Source organism: Spermophilus citellus (assembly GCF_964194105.1).
Source record: "Spermophilus citellus genome assembly, chromosome: 5".
Lineage (NCBI taxonomy): Eukaryota > Metazoa > Chordata > Mammalia > Rodentia > Sciuridae > Spermophilus > Spermophilus citellus.
In genome coordinates, this window is record NC_138186.1 from 163096773 (window position 1) to 163123772 (window position 27000).

The following is a 27000-nucleotide window of genomic DNA, read 5'->3' on the forward strand; positions in this document are numbered from 1 at the left end:
GGGCATTTAACAACAGAGCCATATTCCAGCCCTTTTTTATATCTTATTTAGAAACAGGGGCTCATTGAGTTGCTTAGGATCTTGCTAGGTTGCTGAAGCTGGCTTCTAACTTTTGCTCCTCCTGCCTCAGCCTCCCAAGCCTCTGGAATTACAGGCATGCACCACCACCCCACCTCTGGCTAATTAAAACCTTTGCTCATCCCAGAACACTGTTAAGGAAAGGAATAGGCAAAACCGTAGTCACACACTGAAGTGCAATTAAATTTGCAATGTTTGTACTTTCAAAATGGCTCTATCTCCAGAAAATATAAAAACTTCAATAGCTTCAATTTTACCTCAATTAAAACCACATCATCATCATATAAGATGGACAAACCATTTAAACAGTCCCTTCAAGAAGAAAGATACACAATGGTCCATAAGCACATTCAAATGTGATAAGGGTCTTCCTCAAGGAAGTGCAGATGACCACTCATACAGAGAGACAAGAACAGCTGAAATTTAAAATTCTGGAAATACCAAATTTTGGCAGTGAAGAATTGGAAGGATAGGAAAGGTAGCAGAATACAACAGTTACTAATATGGCATTATGTAAAAATGTGGATGTGTAACCGATGTGATTCTGCAATCTGTATTTGGGGTAAAAATGGGAGTTCATAACCCACTTGAATCTAATGTATGAAATATGATATATCAAGAGCTTTGTAATGTTTTGAACAACCAATAAAAAAAAGAAACACTGGACATTTAAAAAAAAAAAAAGAATTGGAACTCTCCGTGGATGCTGGGAGAGCATGTGGTGCGACCATTTTAGAAAACATTTTGATAGTTTCTACAAGGAGAAAGATTCATATGTCTAGGACCCAGCATTCGACTCTTCCCCATTTTTTCAAAAGAAATGAAAATATATGATCATAAAAATATCTTTAGAGGAGTGTTTCTAGATGTTTTATTCATAATGTCAAAAACCCCAAGACCACAATGGATGGACAGATAAGTGTATATATAAGTGTAGTATATATGTGGCATATATGGGAAATATGCAATGTACCATTGGAAATACTAATTATTTATTAACAGAGCAGAGAGTTGATAACATACAATAACAAATGATTCTCGACAATGCAATGCTGAGCAAAAGAAGTCAGACACAAAAGACTATGTTCTGTAAAATCCTATTTGCATTAATGTAAATTAGGCAAGATGACTCCTTGCTGTAAAGAAATCAGGCAAGTTGCTGTTTCTGGGTGAGAAGGTTTGACGGTGGTGGAGTCTGAGTTGATTGTATGAGGAGCTGCATACATTCTGTATTGTTTACATAGATATATGCATATAGGAAAGAAAATTGAATTTGATAACTCAGGTTTGAATATTTTACTCTATGTGTTACCTTTAAAAGAAAGGTAGAAATAAAAATTGAATTCTTGTTAGATTTGCTTTTTGAAGTATCATGGTTTAGCCATTGTGAAAGTACTTTTTGTATTTTCTAGACTTGAACAAATGAGTGCATATATTAAAAATAATGAGGCAGGTTTTTCACTGGGGAACAGAGTTTCCTATTATAATAGTAAAACACAGAATGTGTCCAGTGGTATTGAATTAGAACCGGAGGCATCAGTGTGAACTCGGAGCTTTGCAAAGACAAACACAGGTGTCTGTGTAAATGTGTTTATGTGTGTTTTTCCCAAATCTTAATAAGCAGGGGACCTGGAACCAGGGAGTCACCTGTGGTGATGAGCACACCCCACGCTGGTCTTGGTTTCTAAATACCATTCTCTTCCCAAAGGACCAGAGCTCCCTGAATGAAAGGAAGAGTCCAGGGATGGCACACAGACAGGACACAGTGTTTCTGGAACTCTTTTGTGTCACAAAGTTAAGAAAGGCTCAGAGAATGACAGAAGAAATATCAAAAGGACCCAGGATCTGGGACAAATTAAGAATCTAAATAAATAGTGAATGTCATGGATTTTAATCCACTGACAAAAACAACCCCCAAGTCTCCTCTGATACTAATAATAAGTGAGAAAATGAACAAGCAAACAGGGCAAGGGAAGCCTCCCATTTACAGTACAATGCCAAATTATAAATATCAAAGGGCAAAGGGTCAGAAAATTATGAATAATTGCTAAAACTGTTAGGTGAGATGTGTATGGGTCTAGGTTATTTACGTAGTTTCAAGATATCTACCCACAAACTATTTATTATTTACCAAGGGAAAGTAGTACCTTATAGGGAACAGAGCTTTTGATTACCACCTGAGCCAAGCAATCCAAGTTACCAACACTGGGACAAACTGATATCATATGCCTTCTAATACTATTCAGTGAGAAAGACACAACATTCCAGTAGTATTCCTGAGAATAGCATAGAATAGAATTGAATAGTGAAGAAATCCCAGATAAATCCAAATTGAGACTCATTCTACACCATAGTGGGGCAGCATTCTTCATGAGGTTAGGGTCAGGACGAGACTGAAGATCTGTCAGGTGAAGCATGCTTCTCAATTAGATCCTGAACTGGGAGATGTGTGTGTATAATGTGTATCATGTAAATATGTGTGTGTTATTTATATATCTCCATAAAATATACTATTGGGATGATCAACAAATATAAATAAGCAGTGCCAATTAGAAAATACATCGTGTCAGCATTATCCTAAAATTTCCTGATTTTGAACGTTGTGTTTTCCATATTGAAGAGGATGTCCTTTTCCTAAGGAAGTCAATATTAAAGGATGGGAGTAGCTGGTAAAAGGTCCTGGCATTTCCGGCTTCAAAAGGAGAGAGGGAAAGAGGGAGGGGAGAGAAAGAAGAGGAAGAGGAAAATGGAGCAACAGGTACAGACGTGGGGTCTAGGAAAAGCCTATGTGGGGATTTCATGTACTGTTCTAGCACTTTTTTGTAAGTTTGAAATTATAGAAAATTCAGAAGTTAAAGAAAATATAGTGGGAAAGACTTGGCTTACACTTCGCAAAGAAAGATGGGAACATGCAGGTCTCTTCCATCGAGGACCACTGGGTGCTGGGTGTGATCTGTGGCCTCGCTGCTGGCAGTGGACACCCTTGGTGGCTCCTCACTGGCCTCAGAGCCACGTGGCACGAACTACCTTGGGGTTGTGCCTGGTGTCTCCCTCAGAAGCGCAACGTGCTGTGGCTGCAAGTTCTGAAATCTCAAGGCCTAGTCCTGCCATCTGAATTTGTTGGGGAAGAGATGGAGCTGGTAGCAATTACTGGAAATTGTATTGATCTCTTTCTTTAGTTTTACTCAGTTTTACTCAGATAAAAACAATTACATAGAGAAAGCAAAGGGGAAAAAAAATTGCTGTACAACTTAGACTAATTGAAAGAAAAATGTAGTTATTTAAAAAATTAACCAAGTTAAAAGAGATCAGATATTCTAGAATTCTCTTTAGAAGATGTCAGATGTTATGCAGCGCTTGCAGGAGCTGCAAGGCCAGAGGCCAGCAGTAAGAAGCTACATCATTCCTGCTGTGGTCTTCAGAGGAGTAGATTTTAGGAGGGAAAGACTGCAAGGAGAAATCTAAATATCAAAAGTAAATGAATAAGTCATCCACATTATAAGAAAGATAAATTTCCAAGGACAAAACTGGACACTCATCTATGACTAGTGGCTTCTCCAAGCAGAGCAGGATGTGTCTGGAGGGTTGGACTTCTTCTGAAAGGAGGACTTTTTACTTCTCCCTCCTCAGCTCGTCTCTTCAAAAATAATTTATTTAGGCAGCTGCTGTTTCTTGGGAGATTATACTTTTGCTTAAATGGCAGCTTTATAGAATTTTTTTAAAACAAAATACTGATACCATATGAAACATTTTGATGAGATCATGTACCATCTACTTGCATAGGATTCTTACAGGAGTTTTTTCAGCCAGCCTGCAAACATTGCCCGAGCCAAGCCTAATGTTTGGATGAACTGACTGCTGCCGGATACACAGGAATTCGCTGGTGTCTGGAATTTGCAGGGGAGTTTCTTTTGTATGCAATTTTTGCAGTGGAACTAGAGCCCTTGCTTGTTTGCCGTGCTGATTCCACATATATGCAGCATTTCTGATTCATTTATAAACACTTGTCAACAGAGATTTGAATCGTGGTGGTGCTGGATCGGAGAAATAAAAAGGACAAACTAGCAGAGCGGACTCACTCATGTGAACAAGGAGTCTATTAACTGATTTATTTATAAGGCTAGGAGGCAGAAGACAGTTGCCTTTCAAATTGTGTCACTACAATAGCCATTTTTATCTCCTGTAGTCTGTGTGTGTATAATTTAGTTTTCCTTCATAAATTATCCTTTCTATCTTTAGTTTTTCCCAAAAGTTTGTACTAGTCAAATGGAATAACAACCCTTACATATAATAATAGGGGAGGATTATATGAATTTTAAAAGATGCTCTTCAATGAGTTCCACTTAAATGAGTGAAATTAATGTATGTGCAGTGCAAGAAGGTTTGGCTCTTAATAAACACAAAGTATTATTCTTAAAAAAGATCACTATTTAAATAGCTTAGAGCTTTACTAAGAAAAAAAAGAAAAACACTCCATGAAGACAACCATGCTATTTCTTGTGATTAGTAAATTTGATTCCTGATACTGGGAAAGGCAACAACAGACATTAAGGAAGATCTTAGAAAAGATGCTAGGGTGTGTGAGGAGATGTAAGGGGGCGGGGGGTAGAAATGAGGTGAGGGCAACCACAGGGATCAGACAGTTTCCTGCAACAGCCTTCAGATGGCGCTATTATCCCTTAAGAGGTGAGTTCCCACCAACTAGTGGTAGCTGTGGGCTGGAGGGGGGAGAGGGTGAAGGGCAGGTTGGGGAGGGAGGAGAAAGGTGGGGAGTTTTCAGCTGGGAGGAGATGTTAATAAGCTGTGCCTGAAACTTGGGTGTGTCTGCAAAACACAAGGAAGAAACGTAAAACCTGGGGAGAGAAGGACTCTACAAATTGAATTAAGTAACCCTTTTCTGATTAAAGCAAAATGGGTTGAATTTTTGGCAAGAAAATTTTGAACATTTTGGTTTTTCTTTCTGATCTTTGGATGTTTGACCTGGCATGCAGGACTTCGTGAGCAAAATAAAAATGTAAGATTGAATTTATATGCTGCCGTGTCTAACACTGGCTAGCTCTCCTCTCCCTGGCCTTCTTTTTGCAAGTCAATACTGCAAACAAATTAATATATAACTGCACAAAAATGCTCTTATTTCTCTGTTGTCTTGGTGCCCATTTACCCAACCTGAAAGGAAGAACAGATCAGCCATTTTTAAAATCCATTTCAAGAGAGATTATAACAATTACCTATCCCGTCAGTCTGTGTCATTAAGTACAAATGAGTCTGTGATGAGAAAAGTCAAAGCTCCATTTTATTAGTCTTAATTTTAGTTTTTATTTTTAGATACCTAATTTGCTTTCACATTTGATACCTGAGACAAAAGCATAGTCTACTGCTGATGTCTCCGTTTTCCCTGCCGTGACTGTAATTGGGCACTCTCCTAGTGGCGGCACGCTGTTGGCGTAGATACCGTGAAGCAATGAAGACGACTAGATTAAAAAGAAGTCTTTTAATATATTTGTGATTAACTGGCAACTATAATAAGAAGTCACAGGGAAATGGAAATAAACAGAAAAGGTTAACAAGGTAGGACACAGAGATGATTATGTGCACGGGAGGAAGAAAGGGAAAACAGTCGCCCAGCCTTCCCTCTGACACCAACCTGTTTGATAAATAAGTAATGGGGAAAAGAATTTCCGCCCTCAGATTTACACATTTTGTACTCTTCTAGCTTGACCTTTGTACACGGCCACAAATCCCATGCTAAAGAGCAAGGCTATGAATTATGTAAAACAAGAAGCGGTTCAAAGGCTTTGCCTTAGAAATAAGTAGCTTCACCTTCTACCTCGATGGAGAAGACAGATCTCCTTCCATTGACTTTTTATCCAGAGTTTTGAGGATTTTTAAAAAATTTCCTTGACAATTTTGTTTACTCACTCATCATCCAAAAGATTGCTCAACAGATTGTCCAAACGAAAATTATTTTGTTTTTAAGCATAGCGGAACTGGTGATTGGAATCCAAAGTTCCTGTTGCTGATATCTGCCATGCTTAGTATCCTAGGATAAACTTCAGGACTATGCCTTTGAGGGAAAACCCTGGATAAATGACAGTCTAAAACAACAACATGTTGGCTAGTTTTCCAAATATGTCCAACCAGAAAGTGTTAAGACAGCTGAAAAGCCCTGGGAGATGCCAGATGTTTAATATCAGAAAGTGGATACAAAAATGATAAGCAACGGACCTCAGCTATGGAATCTGGGTGATGGGCCCAGAGTGATTGCTGGAAACTGATTTCAGTTATGTTAAAAGCAAAGAAAGTAAGCTATAGCCAAACTTACTAAAGGGGAATAAAAGACTCAGGGCGGAACATGATGATCATTATTATCCAAAGTACAGGTATGAAGACATGAATTGGTATGAATATACTGTGTGTATGAAAGATATGAAAAAATTGTGCTCTATATGTATTATAAGAATTGTAATGCATTCCACTGTCATATATAAATAAAAAAGACTAATAAAATAGATATTACTCCTGTGAAACACAAGGTCTTAGAGCAACCCTACTCTTGCCTAAAGGAGGTGAGCCATGCACAATTTAGAGGAGGAAAAGTACACAATGAGAGTCTGTCTTACACTGAACCGCTCTGTCTTAACCATGACAGTATGTGGTGTTCTCAGCATTTAATTAGCCAAGCACTAAGTTTTATACACAAGATCCTAGACTAAGTATTTTATAACTCTCTGAGATACCTACAGAGAGAGAAACTGAACTGTCAAGAACAGAAGCAACTTCTTCACAGTCAATTAGATAGAATTCACATCCAGTCCCCAAATACCCTCAACCAATACACCCACTGCCCAGTCCCCAAATACCCTCAACCAATACACCCACTGCCTTCACGTCTCATCTTCCAGGGTGGCTTGGTCTCAGCATGGCCCCAAACATGTTTTTCTATTATGTGGTCATCCACGTTGAAATTTAGGAAATCCATCTTTGTAGGATTGCTTTACTCTCAGAATAATCCCAATCATTGTGGGATTTTGTTTGTTTTATCACCATGAGGTGGTAACTGTTTCTTCTCTTTCATAGATTTCTTTGCCTGAGAACTTTGTGGTCTACATATTCCCACCAGACCAGCTGGTATTCAAATCCTTCCTGCACTGAACGTTGAACATGTCTGTAATAGCTGTTTTCTCACAGGGGAGAGAGCACCCCCTTACCTGCAGGGTACCTGCATCTGCACCCATTAGCTCCATGGTGCTTTGAATGACCTGCTCAATTCTGTGGACTTTGAAGCATGGCTCCGTTAGATTGTACAGGGGCTAAGCTTTGATTTTATCCCTTAAAAAGTCAAAACCTATAATTAGACCAAAATAAAACCAGAAAGTTTCTAATTCTCTGTGGAGAAAACCACAGATCTATTCATACTTTTTAGTCTGAATCAGCTGGTGATACTATAGAGAGGTCAATCTGCTCACAGAGCTGTCTACCAGGACATAAAACATGATTCCTAATAACACTGTGTTTCAAATACCTGAAGGTGATTCCAAAACGTTATGAACCATGTATTAGAAAAAAAAATGGGGGATATGGAGAATTTCTTTCCTATAGATCAATTCCAAGTTCTCACAGGAAAGGATAAATCAATCAATAAATAAATAATCACTATATGAATTCTGTTATTTTAAATTCTCTTTTTTTCTTGTATAATTGTGAATTGCCTGGCAACAATTAAGTCACAAATATTTACCTTTTGGATATTGGCTGTGAAACTCCAAGACCAGCGGTAGACTCAGGTCTCCAGGCCTCGGTGCCAAAGTTCTGAGCAGGTGGGGTTTGGGCCACAGAGTTTCATTGTTTCTGCTCTAATCAGCAATGGAGTTCTTTGGCTTGAAGCCTGTAGACAAAAGAGTGAAAATTACAAGAATCAAGATAATGCTACTATTTGGGAGTTTTCCACCTAGTTAATTCACTCACATCTATCACCACAATACACACACACACACACACACACACACACACACACACACCTCTTTACACATATATGCACACACATATATAATAAAATAGTATAATAATAAGTATCTCTATATATGAATAAAATACAGTGGTAGACTTGAGTGAATGTATTTTTTCAGGTCTGGTTCCAGCCGATCTCCTCTCCACAGAAGTCTTAGCAAACCCACTCAAACTTAATGTGCAGCAGCAAGATCTCTGTCCTGCTACTACTTTCATCCTCCTCTTGGATGATGTTACTAGATTAGTTATCGTCGGGTGGTATGACAATGACTCCAAAATAGACAACTAAATGGGACGAATACCTGTCTGTCTTACATCATTGAAGTATATAGTTATGACATGAGCAAACAGATACTCAGAGAGGCAAAAGACTTGCTTAAAAATACATACGTGCCACATTAGGTTTTCAATTCATTCCATTCTATATCTATTTGAGCCTATGGGGGCCTCTCCATTAAAATGAATGCATTAGGACAGTCCTGAACCTTAAGCAACATATTTATTTCATTTAATATTAATTTAGGATTTGCCTAGGTTGTTTATATAGCTATCATCCATTGATTTTTCACTTTTATTTAATATTCCACTGCAAGACTATTCTACAATTTAATTTTCCTCCTTCTCTTGGTGATGTAAACCTTCCATCTTTGCTATGAGGCACAATGCTTCTGGAACATTCCTACAAATATCCATTGGTGCCACATGCACAAATGATTTTCTAGATTTACACCTAGGAATAAAATTATGGAATCAAAAGGTACACGGCTATACAACCTTAATAGATAATGCCGATGCATTTCCAAACTGGGTGTACCCACTTACTCTCATACCCCTCTGCGTATGCACTCAACAGCTCCACATCCTTGCCAATGCTTGGTATTCTTAAGCCTTCTTAACTTTTCTTTCAATGATTAAAACGATTTATTATTCTGTGAAATGTCTTCTCATATCATTTGCCAATTTTTCAATTGGAGACTTATTTTTTTAGAGCTTTTAAAGGATGCTCCCACATTTTGGTCACACAGTCTTGGCTATTTGTGCAGGAGACCATCTTCTCCCAGTCGGTGGCTTGTCCCATGTGCTTGTTCCTCTAGTTGCACAGTGTGGCACTGCCCTGCACCAATTTCCACATCCCCTTTGTGACTCCGGATCCTCACAGTTCTGCTTCTCTTTGTCTTTTTGTATCTCAAGGCCATATTTTTTCATAAGCTGCCTGACCTGCAGGGACCAGACTCAGGCTGCGCCTGTCCTGGGAATCCCCCCTCTGCCTTCCTATCAAATCATCTGATGCGCTTCTCTCTGGTCACTTCTTTCTCTGGTCCTCTTGCCCCATGAGCTGTGTTAGCCACTGCGGCCTCAGGTGGTCCAGTCACTGTTCCAGATGCTCCCTGGCTCCCAGGGTGCCCAGCACTGGGAAGGAGGGTGGCTGGCTGCCTACAGGTTTTGAAATAGAATCAATTATAAGACAGTTACTCCCTGGACCACTATCTCCTTTTTAAACTTATTTTTTAGTTATGACCCCTGAAAATACAGAACGTTCTTCTCCCAAGAAGCCATATGGTTGAACTTCAGAATCCAAAGCTGCCTCAAACATAAAACGCCCGTCTTCCCAGGAAAACCTCCTTCTCAGCACTTTCACACCGTTTGGTGCCTTCCTGCCTCACTGCAGGCCAGTTACGTTTGTGCTCGGGGTCACTCGCCCTGGCTTCTCCACACCCTCATTCCGCTGTTTCATATCCTTTGCATTAGTTCATTCCTGCAGTCTCTCTTGTGGAGTGACAGGATTGTCTACGTTGGGCTCATCGTTCACAAGAAACCTGGAGAAATCTGCATCGCAGCTTCTTAACGATGGGGAAAATACACTAAAATACCAGAATTCGCTTGTCACAAGCTCTAAGAGTTCTTAATGCATCATGAATAAAAAAAGACCAATAATAAGGTCTAAATAAGTACTCCATTTTTTATAAGATTTGTAAAATTAGCCAATCTTTATGCTCTCCCCGAACCTATATTTCTCTCTCCCTCTATGGACCCTTCCTTTGTCCCTTTGTTCACAAAGAAAGTCAGTGTCAACTTTCAGTGCTGTCCTCTGAGCCCAACCTTTGTGACGTGGTGTGTCTCACGGTGGGCTGGGTCCAGGAGGGCTTCACTGAGGTGTACTTGTGATGGGCCACACTGCCTGCCCGTCACTGGTGGTCACTTGCTCTGGACGGGCTGGGTGACTGAGAGGGTTCAGAAGCTGCTGCTCTTTGTAGGGAAGAAGCAGAAATGGGAATGCAGAAGGCTAGCAGAGGGGCTCAAGGGCACATGAGCTGAGTATCTGCTCCTCCAGGTCCACCCCATTCTCCTTGGGATCCTGGTCGGAACGTGGCCGCGCACTTCCATGGAACACTGAATTCTAGCCAAAGGATGAGCCCTCAAGAGTCCTGTGGAGGCAGTGGGATGGGGGGCCTCCACCACAGGTTCCACTGCAATGGGGAGAGTGAGAGAGAGACAGAGGAAAAGAGGGCAGAGGAAGAGAGGAGAGGAGGGAATGGAGGGAGGGAGGGGGCAAAGAAAGAGCAAGCAGGTGACTGGAACTGCAATCAGAGCTTAATCCCTTTGGTCTGAGGCCCTGACTTGTTTTAAGAATGAAATGCCACCTGCTGGCTGGAGGAATCACTCTTCACTTTATGGTCATGTTGTTTGCCCTTTAATAGGAGGAGGACTGAGACAGACACCTTGGGTGGAGGATGGAGGAAGATGGGGCACTGGGCAGTGGAGGGTGAGAGAAGAGGCAAGTGACAGATGGGCAGCGGGAGGTCACCAGAGCTTCACTTTCCCCTACTCCCTGCTCCTTGGTGTTAGTGCACTGAATGCGCAGGTGCAAGGCCTTTCACCCGGCGTCTCCCCTTCTCCTACACACCTCACCCAACAGATGCCCCCCACCCCCGCAACACACTAGAGATGGGGCAGTAGAGTGGTGGCTTTGGAGACCCCAGACCTGCACCTGGGAAAAGCTTTGTAGAATAACCATTTAGGATGTGAGTACTGTGATTTTATTTAACATCTGCCAATTTAACAGGATTTCTTTGATTTCTAAAGGTTATAGATCTTCAAAAATAATTATTTGTCATTGTGCTTAAGTCATCCAAGCCCAGGTTTGCCCAGGGTTTGATGGGTGATGCTTGGGCCTCTCTCACAGGGGAATTGAAGGAACTTGGGCATGAGGAGTGCTCAGTACCACCCTAGGCAAATGGCAAGAACTGGCCAATGTTAGCTGCTATTTGTATAGTGTAGAAATGAGAGAGAGAGAGAGAAAGAGAGAGAGAGAGACACTATTTTTCCAGTTGTCTAACTGGTTGCTGCCCTCCTTCCAGGATCTGCGCCACGAGCTTGGACAAGTCTTTTTCTCTTAGAGGCCTGCTCTGATTCCTCATGTATAAAATGAAGGGGTTTCACTCTTTCACTCCTTGACCTTCAGGGTCCAGTAGATCCTAATCCTCTGTCACTCCACTTACCCTCTTGCCTACACATGCATGCCCACTTCCAGATGACAGAGGGTAAGAAAAAGAACAAACGAACAAAGGCATGGGTCCTTCCCATGTTAACAATAAGAACAAAAGCGCATACCAGCCTGGGGTAGCCCCAGGGCAGTGGTGGTATTTGTCCTGATCACTTAGTATCCTCAGCATCCAAGCTCTGTGGCACAGGGTCAATGCTCAAAAACATTTGTTGAATGCAAAATAAAAATAACCTATTTAAACAGTGCCATTCTGTGAAGAAAGTGACGGACAATTATACGTAAAGACCTTTACGTTTGGTAATCAAAGACGTTCAGTTAAAACAATGACATATGATCTGTCAAATCAGCTGATGTTAAAAAATAACAATGCTCACATCCTCTGTAAATGATGGATAAATTATCACCTTTTCCCTAGAGTGGAACAATCTACCAAAAGGCTTAACAATGTGCACATGCCTTAACCTGGCAGTCCTACTACACCCGGAAATGCATTTCAAGGAGAGAACTAAGGCCATATATAGACTCAGCTAAAGAAAGATGCTGGCACTCATAAAATTCTGAAGGAACCAACATGTTCAACTGTGAACAATGAGTAAATAAAAGACAACATAGTCTTTCAACAAAATATTATTTCGCTATCAGACATTGCATGTGAATATCAATTTTTTAAAAATACTCAAAAGAAATGTTGTGAAAAGGTAGTTTATGTAACAGCAGGAAGAGTGTCATTCCACAAAAATCCATATAAATCTATAGAAAAGGTCCCCCCCACCCCCGGCTTAAATACAAGATTAACTGTAGCTGTATCTGGGTAGTGAGGTTAGATATTTCTAGACTTTTCTCCTTTTTGCTAATTTTCTGGTTTTTCTACAATGCCTATGAAGTGCCGTAATAATAAAATGAAAAAATCTTCTTAATTTAAAAATGTAGCTTTTAGCTTTCACAAGCTTAGACTTGCAGGTAGTCTTTTGTGGTGGAATCTGAGCTGTGGTCTTTGCTCAAGCTTTCTAGCTCCTTCATTAGTGTGGCTAACTTAATCAGATTCTAAGCTCCTTAAGGGCAGGGTTGATATCCTTTATTCTTGAAAGTATCTTGCACCCCTTCTGGCTGCTTAATAAAAATTCACTGCTCTGAATTCAGTCAAGTACGATTTCAATTTCTGTTCTCATTAAACGTCCCCTATAAATCAATTTAAACAGCTCTAGTAATAAGAGTCTTGCCCAAGGTTTTCTTTCCCCACCCCTTTTCCCCACCCTGTGAGCCAGCTCCTCACCATCCCCGACACGAGGGGGGAAGAGCCTCCTTCAATAGTGCACACATGTCGAAGCAGGAAGATATTTGTTTTGTGTTGCTCCAGGGTGACGGGTTAAGTAACAGGAAAGTGAATTCAGCTCATCTAAGAAAATCTTCTAATTATTAAAGATTGGCATCAATAAGAGATAGCTATGTGACCAGTTTATAGCCACTTTTCAACTAGGGACACCTAAGCTGAAGAGAGAAAATAGCATCACGGGCGGTGCCAACACTGGACAGACATGGGATCAGGTGACCTTTGACTGCTATTTAAATCTAAACGGACCTTCCTTGTGTTTCTTAGGCTACATTCCCTGCTAAGCTAGAGGGCAGGAGAAGGCCAAGCGCACAGATGCATTCTGTGGCTCAGTGTTCCACAGAGCTCACCCCTGGATTCCTGACCCAGGACTCCTTCCCCAAACACCCTGCCATCATCTCCCACCCCTTCAACAGACACCTAACCACACTGTGCACCTTCCTCCAGCACCTGTGATGAACATGACCTGTCATTTACGGGATGATTTTTTAAAAATTATGATTTCTTGACTAAGCATTCTTGTAAGTACTTGATGTGAATTATTTTGGCTCATACTCCCAAAATGAACCAGTGAGATAGGAGTGTATGGATCACAAAACCAAGGATAATAAAAGTTTGATAATATACCTAAGCCACACCATTAGTGTAAGCAAATACAGAATTTAAACTGAGGTAGGTCTGACTTCAAACTCAGAATTCACTACCAAGACGGGAGGTGCAATTCCTGAAATAGCAAAGCTTGGTGGTTTTGTTTTGTTTTGTTTTTTTCCCTAGACTTGGTTTTCAGATGTTATTTAAAAGGGAACTCTGAATTCCATTTCTCCCACATTATTCAGTATTTGCAGTGATAAGCTCTGAACATTATTTCTTCACATTATGGCTTTTTCTTTTCTGGGTCATGTCTCTGAGGTCTCTTTCTGGAGACAGGCACAGTGGCTGAGCAAAGTTTGTCAGGGTTTTAACAGACAGCAAGCAGGGGTTCTGGGAGCTGCCCTGCGACCACATGCAGACTGTTTCTCTAGTCAGTCCAGGCCCTTCCTGCCTCCTTTGCCCCCACCCAGCACCAATTTTTCTCAATGCACTGACACTGGGTGCCCTCATCCTTGCTGGACTCCAAGTGTCTCCAGCCACGGTGTGTCTTGTAATCAAGCTAGCAGAACCAGCCACCATTATCCACACCACAGTGTCTCCCCGAGGGGCAGCTGGAGCTCAGGCTCAGGGGTTGTCGATAAACGAGATGGTTAACTTCATGTGTTAACTTGCCTGGGCAAAGGGGTGCCCATATAGCTGCTAAAACATGATGTCTAGGTGTGTCCATGAGGGTGCTGCTAGAAGAGGTTGGCATTTGAATCAACTGAGCAAAGGGGATCTGCCCTCACCCCTCTGGGCAGGAATCACCCCTTCTGTTGAGCGTCTTGGTAGGACAGAAAGGTACAAGAAGGGGAAACCTCTCTGTCTTTGTCTCTTCCTGAGTGAGGAGACTGTCTTCTTTTTCTTGCCCTGGGGCATCAGAGGTTGTCAGGCCTTGGACTCTGGGACCTATACCAGTGGCCTCCTTTGTTCTCAGGTCTTCAGCTTAAACTGGGGGTGTGCCATCAGCCCTCCTGGTTCTCAGGCCTTTACGCTCTGACAGTCGCACCACTGGATTTCCTCCTCCTCCAGCTTACAGCTTATTTGGGGAGGCCTTGGCCTTCATAATCATGTGGGAAAGTTGGCAGGTCAGCCTCTTATCACGCTTTGTAGGCATTTTGCTTCTCTGGAGAATGCTGGCAGATAACAACAGGACATTCCGTGTGGCACTTTGGTCCCTCCTTCTCCCAGAGCAGCCTCTCTAGTTTAGAATTGTCAACACACCTCAGATAAAACTGACTCTCAGTTGCCAGATTTTGCCCAGGGGCCTCTCTGGGTCTTTGGAGTCATCTTGGTGCTCCCGAAGCTAAAGAGCCTCCTCCCAAGGCTCTCAGTGGTTCGCTTCCTTTTGATGAGACAGGAAGCTGGGAATGGAAGCCAGTTCAGTCCAGGCAGTTCTTGTGACTCTTTCTCAGCCAAGCACATTTTATCCATTCTGGCTGAAAACGCGCTCGGATCTCTGCCAGGCACGCGCTGTGTTGTGATCACGTCTTGTCCAGGGGTCGGCCCGGCTCCGCTCTGCTGTGAACTTATGCCCTCTCTTTCCTCTGTGTGCAGTTCCTGAATCCTGGGCCACCGTGCAGAAAAATATGCTTGGTTTATCTATCACAGCCAGAGGAGCCCAGGGGATGCTTATTTCATAGCTAATGTGAGGAGGATAAACTTGTTTATAAATATTGATAGCTACTGATGTCCTGTTGCTGGGTACTTTAAAAAAAGACTGCATAACTACCCTCTAGGTTTTTTATTTTATAGTAATTTCATGAAATTAATGCAACAAATTCCCTTTAGTGCTTACACTTATACTGTAAACTATAAAGAAAAAAATGTCCAAAGAAGACCTTTAAGAAGCATGAAGCCAAGAAAAGTAACTTGAGGAATGACTGTAATCTAGCTGGATCACCATTTCATGGTCATCATATGTAACTCATCCTACTCTCATTTCCTTCCCGTTGTCCTCAGGCAGTGTTGTCTCTCCATGCTCTTTAAATTTGTTCAATTTCTGTTGGCCCCTGGGGTCAGTGGATCATAGGCAAGGATTTCTTGCAGTGTCATATTCAGATACATGAGCAAGATATGTTTGGTTATCTCAGTTGACTAGCAGGTGTCTTTTTGGTTTTGTGACATCTGTATGTCTTGTCCTGAATACAGTGCCTGACAGTGCATAATATCTCAAGCTGTTTATTTAACAGTTTCTCTCCCCTACACTGGAACCTCACGAATGCAAAGATGGGTGTTCCTCTTTGTTAGATTTGTTAAATTATTAGATTTCTTTCTGTAAACTTACCGCTCAGAAAAATAGAATATCATGAACAAGTCATATTTATTCTAACAGAATAATAGCTGTTTCACATTGGAAGTACTCTTAATATAATCCACCCTATTAATGAGTAAAAGAGGAAAAAAAAACTCAAATAGAAGGCTTCCAGCAATGTAGGGAAGACAGGAATATTATTAACCTGATGTAGGTAACTTGGAGGAAAATAAAACACAGCAAACCTTATAAAACTTCTCTTCAAGATAATTAATGAAATATAATCACAAGATAATCTTTATTCAAATAGAAGAACTTGGTATCGTCAACATGTCAATTGCTCTCAGCTGATATCTAGATACAAGGGAATTGCAGTCAAAATTCCAGCATGAGTTTTTATGCTTCAAAATCAGATCTGAAGTGTACAGGAAAGAGCAAAAGGGCTAATAGTAGCAGAAACCTTCCTTTAAGAAGAAAAAGGTGAGAGAATTTGGCCTAACAGATATTAAAACTATACGCAATGCTAAAGTAATTAAAATGGTGAGGTTTTGGTGCAGGGAAAACAGATATACCAGGAAACTTGACAGTACAAAGATGGCTTTCAAGATGGATAGGAAAAGATGGACCATCCTATAGACAGTTCTGGGAAACTGTTCATAAGAAAACAAACCAAATTGTGTCCTTTATAACACATCTAGAGTTAAATCACAGAAAGATTAAATGCCTATGCTTTAAAATCAAACTATTGAAAGTTTACAATATAACAAACACATTTTTATATTCTTGACACAGGAGCGATTTCTTAAACAAAACATACAAAAGTCAGTATCCATCCACAAAAGATTGAAAAATTCAACTTTGTTAAAATTAAGAACTTCTTTGCACATATATGTACTGTCAAAGTTAGAATCATATCATTTCTAAAAGTTATTTTAAAATATATGGAATGTTTAAAGTAGACAAAGGATGCAAAGGCATTTGGAGCAGAGAAGGTGTGATTGTTTAGTAAGTTCATATAAAGACGCTCATTAGAAATCAAAAATATATAATGACTTTTAAACTCTATTGTCATTCATACTAGATTGGTATTTCAAAGTGTGTCATTGCAATGGGGATCTCCAGCAACAGGATCTCTTATCCTCCATTGATGGGAATTTCAACTGACTTTACTGCTTTAGAAGACAACTTACCACTGTCTTACAACATTACACATGGATCTGACTCATGTAATGGAGACTGTCAGTCCCCTGCCCCATCACAGCTTTGACCAGCTCTAGAGGTGAGCTGCAGGTGAGACGAGCAGGCTCCACACACACTGAGGTTTTTCGAGCATCCGCCAGGATTGTTCAGCTTATGTTTGGATCAGGCAGGAAGTATCAGCACTAATCCCCCACCGAGGACCCTGAGCAATGAGAGACTGGATGTGCAGGAGCACTGGTCCAGCTTCCTTGGCCCTTGGGGGCGATTCTGACGGAGGTTAAACAGTCTCTCAAAGGTTCTCAGTAGAATTGGTTCCAATTGCCCACACAGCAACCACTCATTGATCCATTTACTGGTGTTCCATCCTCCCCCACCTCCTTTCCCCACTCCTTCACTGAGGTGCCTGGAATAACCTCCTGAATAAACTCAGGATCTACATTTTGCAGAACTCAACTAAAACACTCTGATGGAGCAGGTCCACTCCTAGATAAGCAGCCTCAAGGAACTCTTGCACGCCTGCACGAAGGGAAAATGTTGATGCTGTTTCCAGCAGCAAGTGATGAGAAAGTCTGTCAATGGCTCAATGCCTGCTAGTGGAAGAACAGATACCTTGCAATAGAGTCATTTAATGAAATACTGTGCATGAGTAAAAGTTAGTGATCTATAGACGAATTAGTTGACCTCAATAAATTTTAGAAACATAATGTTGAATGGAAAAAGATGGTAAAAACATATACAGTGTTTTATTAAATTCAAAAATGAGGAAATTAAATGATATGCTAACATGATTTATAAATATATATATTATACATATATAATATATATGAAATTTTAAAGAAGAACAGGAGAATGAAAATAAACCAAGATTAAGGTCAACAATTGCCTCTGAGAAGGAGGCAGAGGACAGCATGAGGAGGGGCCCATGAGAGCTGGTAAACTTTGGTTGTGCTGTGTTTCTAAGGTTAAGTAAGTGGTAGGTTCATGAGCACCTGTCTTAATGCCATGCTTCATGGCTCATATATTTATTAATAAAAAGTGGGGAAAATCATGACACATTTGAGATACAATAAAAAAACCTTATTAGACCTACCTTTTTTGTGAAAAGTGTACAGCACTATATACTGAAATACATTAATTATTTGAGAGATGATTATTATACCCAAAGGCTTTATATAGTCCTATGGTTTTTCCAGTTCATGTTTTACATATAGAAAAATGCATAAGATTTATGAAGATTGTTTCATAGAGAAAATCTGCTTGAAACATTTCCACTCTTTTTCTAGGTTTCTTTGAATAGTGTTCCATATGATAACTTAGACTGGCCAGATGGAGAGACGACATACCCTATGTAGTCTAATACAAGATAACATTTTGATATTTCTTATAATGCGTAGTCTCATATGATGCTAATTTGCCTTTATCATGCTTGGACTTCATGGAAACTTCCCAATGGTAAGGGATGGGACTTGACATGTTAGGAGTGCTACCAAAATCATGCAGAGACACCTGACTTACACAGGAAAGGGGCATCGTGGTTCTGAATTATATTTATTTTTCTATTTGGAAGGCTATGGTGTTAGAATAAGTACTTATGTAATGTGTGTGTGTGTGTGTGTGTGTGTGTGTGTGTGTGTTTCTACATAGTTAAAAATTATTCAGTGATTTTTTTTTAAAATGAAAAGAGTAGTCTAACTTGATACATTTAAGTCAATTATAAATTCTGCAATTGTACATATATAATGAACATGAAATTCAATCCAATATCCAAAATTATGTGGCTGAATTACATGGAAACTGTGTGGGAAGAACGGACACAATGTAAAAACTGCATATGTTATTTCCTTCCAAAACACTTTCACCACTTATAAAAAGCCATTGAGCAAGCCAATGAAATAAATAAAACACCTGTTTTGAAGTGTGCTTCTTATAATGACAAGATTAAAAAGTCCATAAAGTAAAAAGCAATACAGCCTTAAAACACACTTAGATAACTTTCTTGTTTCTATACAAATAATTAATCTTAAATGATTCAGCAAAAGATTAATATGGATTGTCAGTCTTGGATTTCTAATTTTAAGAGTTATGATGGATCCAAGGAAGATGCTAGACAGACTGTGTGGTATACACTGGCCTTGACATGGTAGTGAGTGCCGCCCTCCTCCTGTCAATTCCTGTAAAGATGGAGAGAGAAATCACAACCGGCTTTCAGGTCCACATAGAGAAGTGCACTCACAGGCCTGCAGATTCCATGTGATGGATGGAAACACTGTTTTAATCCTTTCCTTTGAATTCCAGATGCATACAATCTTCCTTATTACCCCAGAAAGCGAGAACGCTTTAGATTTGGTATTGCTTTTTACCATGTATATGAACTTTCAAAAGGATACTTTTGATGTTAGGAAAGAAAGACAAAGCAAAGAGAGAAAATTGCTTTGAGGTAGGAAATCCTTTGTTTGACTTGCCAGATCTGTGCTAATAAGTGACAAAAAGTTTGGAACGCGATGAGAAAGATGATTTTTGTTGTGTGCTTATATTATGGCAGGTATTGTAAGACAATGACTAAATTTCCTCTCCCTTTCTTAAAACTCCTTTTTGCAAATACGAATCCTGAAGCAACATAATAGTAATAAAGATGTCTCGTGTTCACATAAAGCAATTTGTTTAGTAGTCCTCTTTACCTAGGGAGAAGAAAACCAACATTTATTGTATGCTGACTATATGCAGTTCAGAAACCTGAAGTTTTTATGCATTTAAAAATGTGTTCATGATGTATTTAAGAGAGAGGTATTATTCTTGCTTATTTCACATGATAAAACAGATGTCAGAAAATGTGAGTTAATGTCCCAACCAGGAAGTGTTGAAGATGAGTTCCAAATTCAGGACCTCCCACTCTTCATGATGGCCACTTCTCTACAGGGCTGTTGCTAAGCTATAAGGTACCTCACATCTGTAACTTATAAATGGGCAGCACTGCAGGGTCTTGTGGCCTGGGTCTCTGTGTTTGGCATCAAAAACACTTAAGAACTTGATTCACTCTTTTCTAAACTGCCTATAGTAGTGGCATTCAAAAAATTTCAATTATCATTTTAAAGAGGAAATGACCCTTCCTTTCAATTATTTTGCAGATGAGATTCCCATCCTTTTGGGTTACAAGACTGACTCAAAATAAATCTGTTCCAACCATTTAAAAGACCACAATGGTAGAAACAGAGACACCAGAGACTTGGCCCCAAAAAAGAAAAGCCCACAATTAGAAGCAAATGATCAGAACCTATCACTGAAAATATTGAATAATTTGAGAGAAATGGAATCCTGAGTTCCCTTTTCAATAGCATCTGAAAACTGAGTCTAGAAAAATAAAGGACCAAGTTTTAGTATTTCAGGAATTGTGCCTCCCATCTTGGTGGTGAATTCTTTAACACACACTGCAGTTCTTACTCCCAAATATCAACTGGAGCGAGTTTTCAGATGACTCTAACTACGTGCCCAATCACTATCCATATGCTACTCAATTTGGCACAATTCAAAGGCTAGTTCCTATACAAAAAGAGAACAAAAGAAAACTAACCCTTTTCAGAGGACCATGCCACTTAAATGTGACATGTTGGATAAATCCTGTCACTAGCAACTACTTATTTCTGGCATGCATTTGGTTTTCCCAGTAATATTGATTCCTTTTTCTTTATCCATTTTTTTTCCTAGTGCAGAACTTTTTAGAAGTAACCTCTAAAACAAAAACCCTCTCACATTTGCCTGAACTTAACCTGGGAATATACTGTACAGCAGCATAAAATTCAAGTTCACATAAGTACTTGAATGCTGCTTCCTTTATCAAGTATGCACCACATCTTGAAAGAAACCACTGATGTTTCTTTGCTCATGTGTTTGATGAACCATACTTCCACTGAAGAAGATGGAGTGGGATGAAATGATGAAAGACAGGAACCAGAGAGGCTGAAAAGTGACCTAGAAATCTTCATTTTAGCAATCATAGCTGTGGCTGAATTCAAGTTTACAGCAGCAGGGGTGAAATTAGAGTACAAATTACCATGCTAGGCCCGGGAAATTATTCTCTGCTGCATGGTTATTAAGTGATAGATAAATAAATAACACTCTAGGACTGATTGACAAAATATAAGCGACCTAAAAGCTCAAAGGGGCACCATGCAAATAGTACTGTGTAATCACGAGGCATTTTAAAGCTAAAATGAGATTTGTCACAGCAGAGAAACCTTAAAATGGTATCTGCCTGATCCATCACTGAAGTAATTCACAGGGAGTCCTTAATCCCAAGGAACTTACAACCCACTGGCCACATACTGGCATTTATTTTTATTTTCGAAGAAGACCACTAATGGCTCATGGCAAGCAATGCATATTCCAGAGTTGTTTTCAAATACTCTGTTTCAGCAATTTGAAGAAGTCTCTCTTTACCTTGCAATTTAACACGTCTGACATGCAGTGGTTCCTTGGAGCTGACGGAGTATGAGGCTAACAACACAGGAACATGTGTTCTTCTACATCTTCCATTTTGCTGGTTAAAAGCATGGACAAAGTAGTTTGCACTAAAGGTCAAGTTTGCACCCTTACCTCAGGGTCCCACATGCTGTACTTTGCATTGGTTTCCATGGGCTTTCTCAGTTGACAGAACTGCCTGGCCCCAGACAACTTTCAAATGCAATGACAAACTGGGGGTGGGAAATGGGGCCGCTGCACATGTCTTCAATGCCACTTTACTGATGGAGAGAAAAACCACTTGGAAAAGTACCCAGTTGGTGCCATTGGGCAATATATGTTTCCTTTCTAAATTCATTGGGTCTCAGTGCTATTCAGTGGTACTTAGTCCTTTTCACATAGGGTATCTGTGTTTTGAATTTTGCTAAATCATCTTCAATTGATTTCATCAACAAACAAGGGTTTGGATGCTTGGAAGATATAACAACGCCCTGCTGTCTCCTTTCTTCCAAAGCTAATGTCAGTTAGAGACACAGGACAGACCCAAATGCATTCAAAATTGCACGGCACTTACAAAGTGCAGCTAAGAAGCAATGGATCAGAGGTGAGTCCTCCAGCCTGCAGAGTGGGGATAGTTGACAAAGCAACACTTCTGTAATGGCTTTCTCTGAGAGCAAAGACATTCATTTCTGGTGAGTGTTGAGGCTTAGGTCTTGTGATTTTGCCACTGCAGAGTCAGGAGCAGTAGGAAGTAAATGGTTCATTAATTTATCAAAGTAGCAAAATTCCAAAAGGTCAAAATTACCAGTTATATCATCCATAATAAGATATTAATCTCAGATAAATAAATACACACACATATATATGTATATTATGACCGGTGTGTGTGTGTGTGTGTGTGTGTGTGTGTGCACGCATCTGAAGGGCAATGCATGGCATAAATTTATTTGTTTAGTTTTCCTCATTAACTAGAGACTACAGAGTATCTTCCACAATCTAGTCGAATTTTCCTTTATTCCTTTATCTGCTCCCCAAGGACAAGCACATTTGAAGATGAGGCCACACGTGTTCTGCACTGAATGACATGCCCAGGGTCGCCCAGAGGCACTTGGAGAGCTGGACAATATAAAGGAGGGACTCCTGATCCCAGGACCAGGACTTTTGATTAGAGTATCAATTTGGGGTCTGGAAATGCATCTCAGTTTCTTCCACATACAAAAATGTGGCCTATTGAAACAATTTGCGCATGTGCGCTCTTTGCACTCCTTCTCGGATGATCAAGAATAGGTTTTAATAGTTTATCACTTTTGGCCTCACTTCAAATCCCTTCTATTATTTTCTATTATTTACCCAACAAATTGTCCACTCAACAAAATGGTTAAATGCATTTTCTTGGAAGATTATAGCTCATTATTAGTGTCAACTTTCCCCCCACTTCTGAAAAATGTCCAGTTTGCTATTGGGAATGACACAATTTATTGTAAGTTCAGAAAACCCATAATGATGGATAATGCTTCAGAGGACAGCCTGGGAGCAGCATTTTGCCCCCAGGGAGGATGTATCTGACATGTGACACGTGATCTGTACTGGTCACAGTTTTTTAGCTTTGGAATACTATACTTAACTTCCTTATTCAATGTTACAGTGTAAACTTACAGGGAAACTTTGCTTTGAATCAGATGCTGAAAGCAACTCTTAGGAAAAATAAGAAACTAGTTGAAGATGACCTTGGGTTTGACCTGCTTCTCCTTCAAGTTTTGGATCTCCTCCCTCTTTGCTCTTGAGTAACACTATTCTTATCAAATGTCCAATGGCCTCATTCTTTCTGTGATCAATCCAGTTTTTTCTACTATTACACAAGATCTTCTCTCCTGCCAATATGTAGACATCCTTGTCCCTTCTCTTGCAGTCCTGATTTCCTACTTGCTGTTTGGATGGATTATCTATGGCAATGTCATTGTATCTACTAATAGACAAGTTTTTCTTTATAATAGTTGCACATGACAAATATTTAGATGACTATGAAGAGGAGTACCCCATCTTACCCAGGACATCACTGTCAAAAATGCAAACTGCTTCCCTGAAGATGACTCACTAGGACCAGAGTTTTTGTATTAAGCAGCATTTTGTTTTCCATTTTGGCACTGGGGATTGAACCCAGGGTGCTTTACCGCTGAGCTATATCCCCACCCCTTTCTTATTTTTTTAATTTTGAGACAAAGTCTCCTGAGTTTCTGAGACTGGTCTCAAACTTACAATCCTCCTGCCTCAGCTTCCCTAGTTGCTGGGATTAGAGGTGTGCCATCACACCCCATTGCTCAGCATTTGAATGCATCTTCGTGGTATGTTGTAAGTCTGTAAACACCAAGGACAGTGGACCCAGGAACACTTTGGAATCCTTCATCCTACTCATAAGCAACTGAATGACCACAAGATGGGCAGATGAGATAAAGGAAGGACATAGTTACCGAAGAACCAAAGATGCAAATCTTACCAGACTAAGTACATGAGCTTTAGTGACTCTATTTTCTATGCTTCCCAAATATTTTGTTCCAAAGTCTCTACAAGTTATTTAAATGTCCCGGAAAATAGAACATTTTTGCCATCCATCTACCAGTTCCAGAGTGGCCCTTACATCTGGAATTTTATTTGTTTGTGGGCATATCAAAAAAATGCATGCATACATTTGAGAAAGAAAAAAAGCAAATAGCTCTAAAATCTTATAACAAACAGAACGTTCCCTGTTTCACCCTTTCCCAATCTCACTCCCCAGATGCTTGTTACTAATGTACTATTTCACAATCTCTTCACTTTAGAAATTCTGGCTTCTTGTTTTAAGGGAGGAGGGGAAAAATTCTAACTACCTATCTTCTTCCTATGAAAAGTTACATTGTTATTTTTGTTGAAACATTGTTGAAGATTGAATGTATTTTGACCTTGAAGCATTGTTCACTGTAAAGCCAAGTAGAGAACTTGTTCCCCTCGCCTGTAACTACTGATCCTCATTCTCTCTCCATTTCCTCTTAATCCATCCCCCTATCCCCACCCTTCTTCTGCCTTCCTCATCTTCTTCCTTTGACTTTGACATTGGGGTTAGCAATCACTTTCTATTAATTTGCTTACTTTTCTATATGTTTACTGGAGTAATTTTCCAATATCTCTGACTAATGACTATTAATATTTTCTCTGAATATTCCTTATAATATTCTTGTTTCTCATAAAGTGGAGTAACATTCTCTTTTTTTCTCCTTCAATATCAGTGAGCATGTTTGGAATTTTACTTCTGTACCCTGGATTGTCCCTGTTCCCTCTTTTGAGATTGTTAAAAATGGTGGCCTCTGTGTTCCATGTGGGAGCTTCTCCTACACTCTCATGATCTTGGCTACCATTCAGATGAAAGAACTAGCCACTAAGAGGACCACTGGGGAAGCTTTTTTACCAGGACAAGCTTGTTATCAGTGAACTGTGCTCTAGAATGAAGAAAACATCAGCTTGTGTTTTCACATATGCATGGTCCACTCTGGGACTATTTAGTTTTTCCAAGGAATACTTGCTGCCCAATAGACCCCCTCCACCACCACCAGCCATTCACACAGGACTGCCTGTTTCCGAATGTAGGCTCCCCAAGATCAGCTTTTCCAGAGCACAGAGTTCAGGGCACACTTGTCACTGGCTGAGTGGAGGAGAAGAGGGTATCTGGTATCTGAACTGTCCGTACATGGTCATTCAGTTCATCCCTCTTCATTCAACCTTGAACTTACCACCACTTTCTACTTCACCCCATTCTCCCTGCACATAGGCTTCTCTATAGCTTTGTGTGGTGGATTGCTTTTGTTCTTCTTTGCAGAAATGTGGGGTTCATTTTTTCCTTCTGTTATATCATCACGAACCCTCAGTCAGTCTTCTGTTTTCTCAGAATTCTGTGATACTGATCTGCGGCACGCGCTGGGAAGCAAGAGATAGCAACGCAAAGATACAGCGCTGCGGATTCTGTGGGCTCCTGCCAGCTGTGCAATCACTGTACACAGTGCTGAATTCTGGGTTTGAGACAGGGGAAGGAAGCGGTCCAGTTCGGTTCTCCACCGGTCAGACCACAGAGGAAGCCAGCAGCCACCATCTTGGAGAGCTGATGTCATCATCCCTGTTTTCGACTGATCGCAGCTCATTCAAGCATAGAACAGGTAATTTCAGGCTGCCCTTCGCCTGCGTCTCGCAGACAAATTACTCAGGCGCAGTGCTAAAGAACCCGCGGAAACTGCTTCTTGGGGCCTGCTCCTATCAGAACATACACGGAGCCCGGGGCGGCCGAATTCTGGCTCCTGGAACTGCTCTGGCCCAGGGCTAAGGAGCCTGCAGAGGCTGCTTCTTGGAGCCTGCTCCTATCAGAGCATGCACGGAGCCCAGAGCGGCCGGGTTCTGGCTCCCGGAACTGCTCTGGCCCAGGGCTGAAGAACCCTCGGAAACTGCTTCTTGGGGCCTGCTCCTGTCGGGGCATGCACCGAGCCTGGAGCAGCCGAGTTCAGGCTTCCGGAGCTGCTCTGACCCAGGGCTGAGGAACCCGCGGAGACTGCTTCTCGGTCCGGATCCTGCTGAGTGCTGTGGGGGCCAGAGGGGCAGAGCAGAGCTGCAGCCCGTGTCCGGAACAGCCCCAGCGACCCGCCGGTGTGGTATCACTTCACCCCAACTGCGGTGGGGGCTGAGCAGAGCTGCCGCCCGAGCCCGCAAGGTAGGCAGACCACCGGCTGATCGGCAGAACCGGCCCAGCTGCCTGCCAGCGTGGTAGACACGTCACACCAATGGGAATAGGGGCAGAGCAGGGCCGCCGCCGGCGCCCGGAGTGGGCCTAGTGACCCACCGGCGTGGTATCGCTTCATCCCAACTGCAGTAGAGGCCGAGCAGAGCCGCTGCCCGAGCCCGCAAGGTAGGCAGACCTGAGACCGACCAGCGGGACAGGCCCAGCGGCCTGCTGGCGTGGTAGACATGTCACACCAATTGGAGTAGGGGCAGAGCAGGGCCGCCACCCACGCCCGGAAAAGGCCTAGCGACCCGCCGGCATGGTATCACTTCACCCCAACTGCAGTAGAGGCCGAGCAGAGCCGCTGCCCGAGCCCACAAGGTAGGCAGACCTGCGACCGACCAGCGGGACAGGCCCAGTGGCCTGCCGGCGTGGTAGTCACGTCACACCAATTGGAGTAGGGGCAGAGCAGAGCCGCCGCCCACGCCCGGAACAGGCCCAGCGACGCCCCGGCGTGGTAGACACGTCACCCCAATTGGTGTAAGGGCAGAGCAGAGCCGCCGCCCGCGCCTGCAAGATAGGCAGACCTGCGACCGACCGGCAGAACAGCCCCAGGGGTCCGCGGGCGTGGTAGACAGGTCACACCAACTGGAGGAGGAGCACAGCCACTGCCCGCCCTGCAAGGGAGACTTTTCAACTATACAACAGCAATATAAATATATAGGGGGAAAATTTCAAAAACACAACAGTTTCACCAAGCAGAAAGAAACGCGAGCAGTATGAAACGACAAGGAAAGAAAGGACCA

The 27000-nt window shown here is 41.5% G+C and overlaps 2 protein-coding genes across 2 annotated transcripts in view; one reads left to right on the plus strand and one right to left on the minus strand.

Moving 5' to 3' along the window:
* Window positions 1-27000, plus strand: part of LOC308649646 (uncharacterized protein) — a 294900-nt gene that overhangs the window by 243281 nt on the left and 24619 nt on the right. The gene's annotated exons all lie outside the window — the stretch shown is intronic.
* LOC308649645 (uncharacterized protein) overlaps window positions 1-27000 on the minus strand; it is a 626952-nt gene that overhangs the window by 12837 nt on the left and 587115 nt on the right. The window contains exon 3 of the mRNA XM_081295371.1: window positions 7817-7963. Within this exon, the coding sequence (XP_081151497.1) occupies window positions 7932-7963 (32 nt within the window). The 3' untranslated portion in view covers window positions 7817-7931. The remainder of the gene's footprint in view (window positions 1-7816; window positions 7964-27000) is intronic.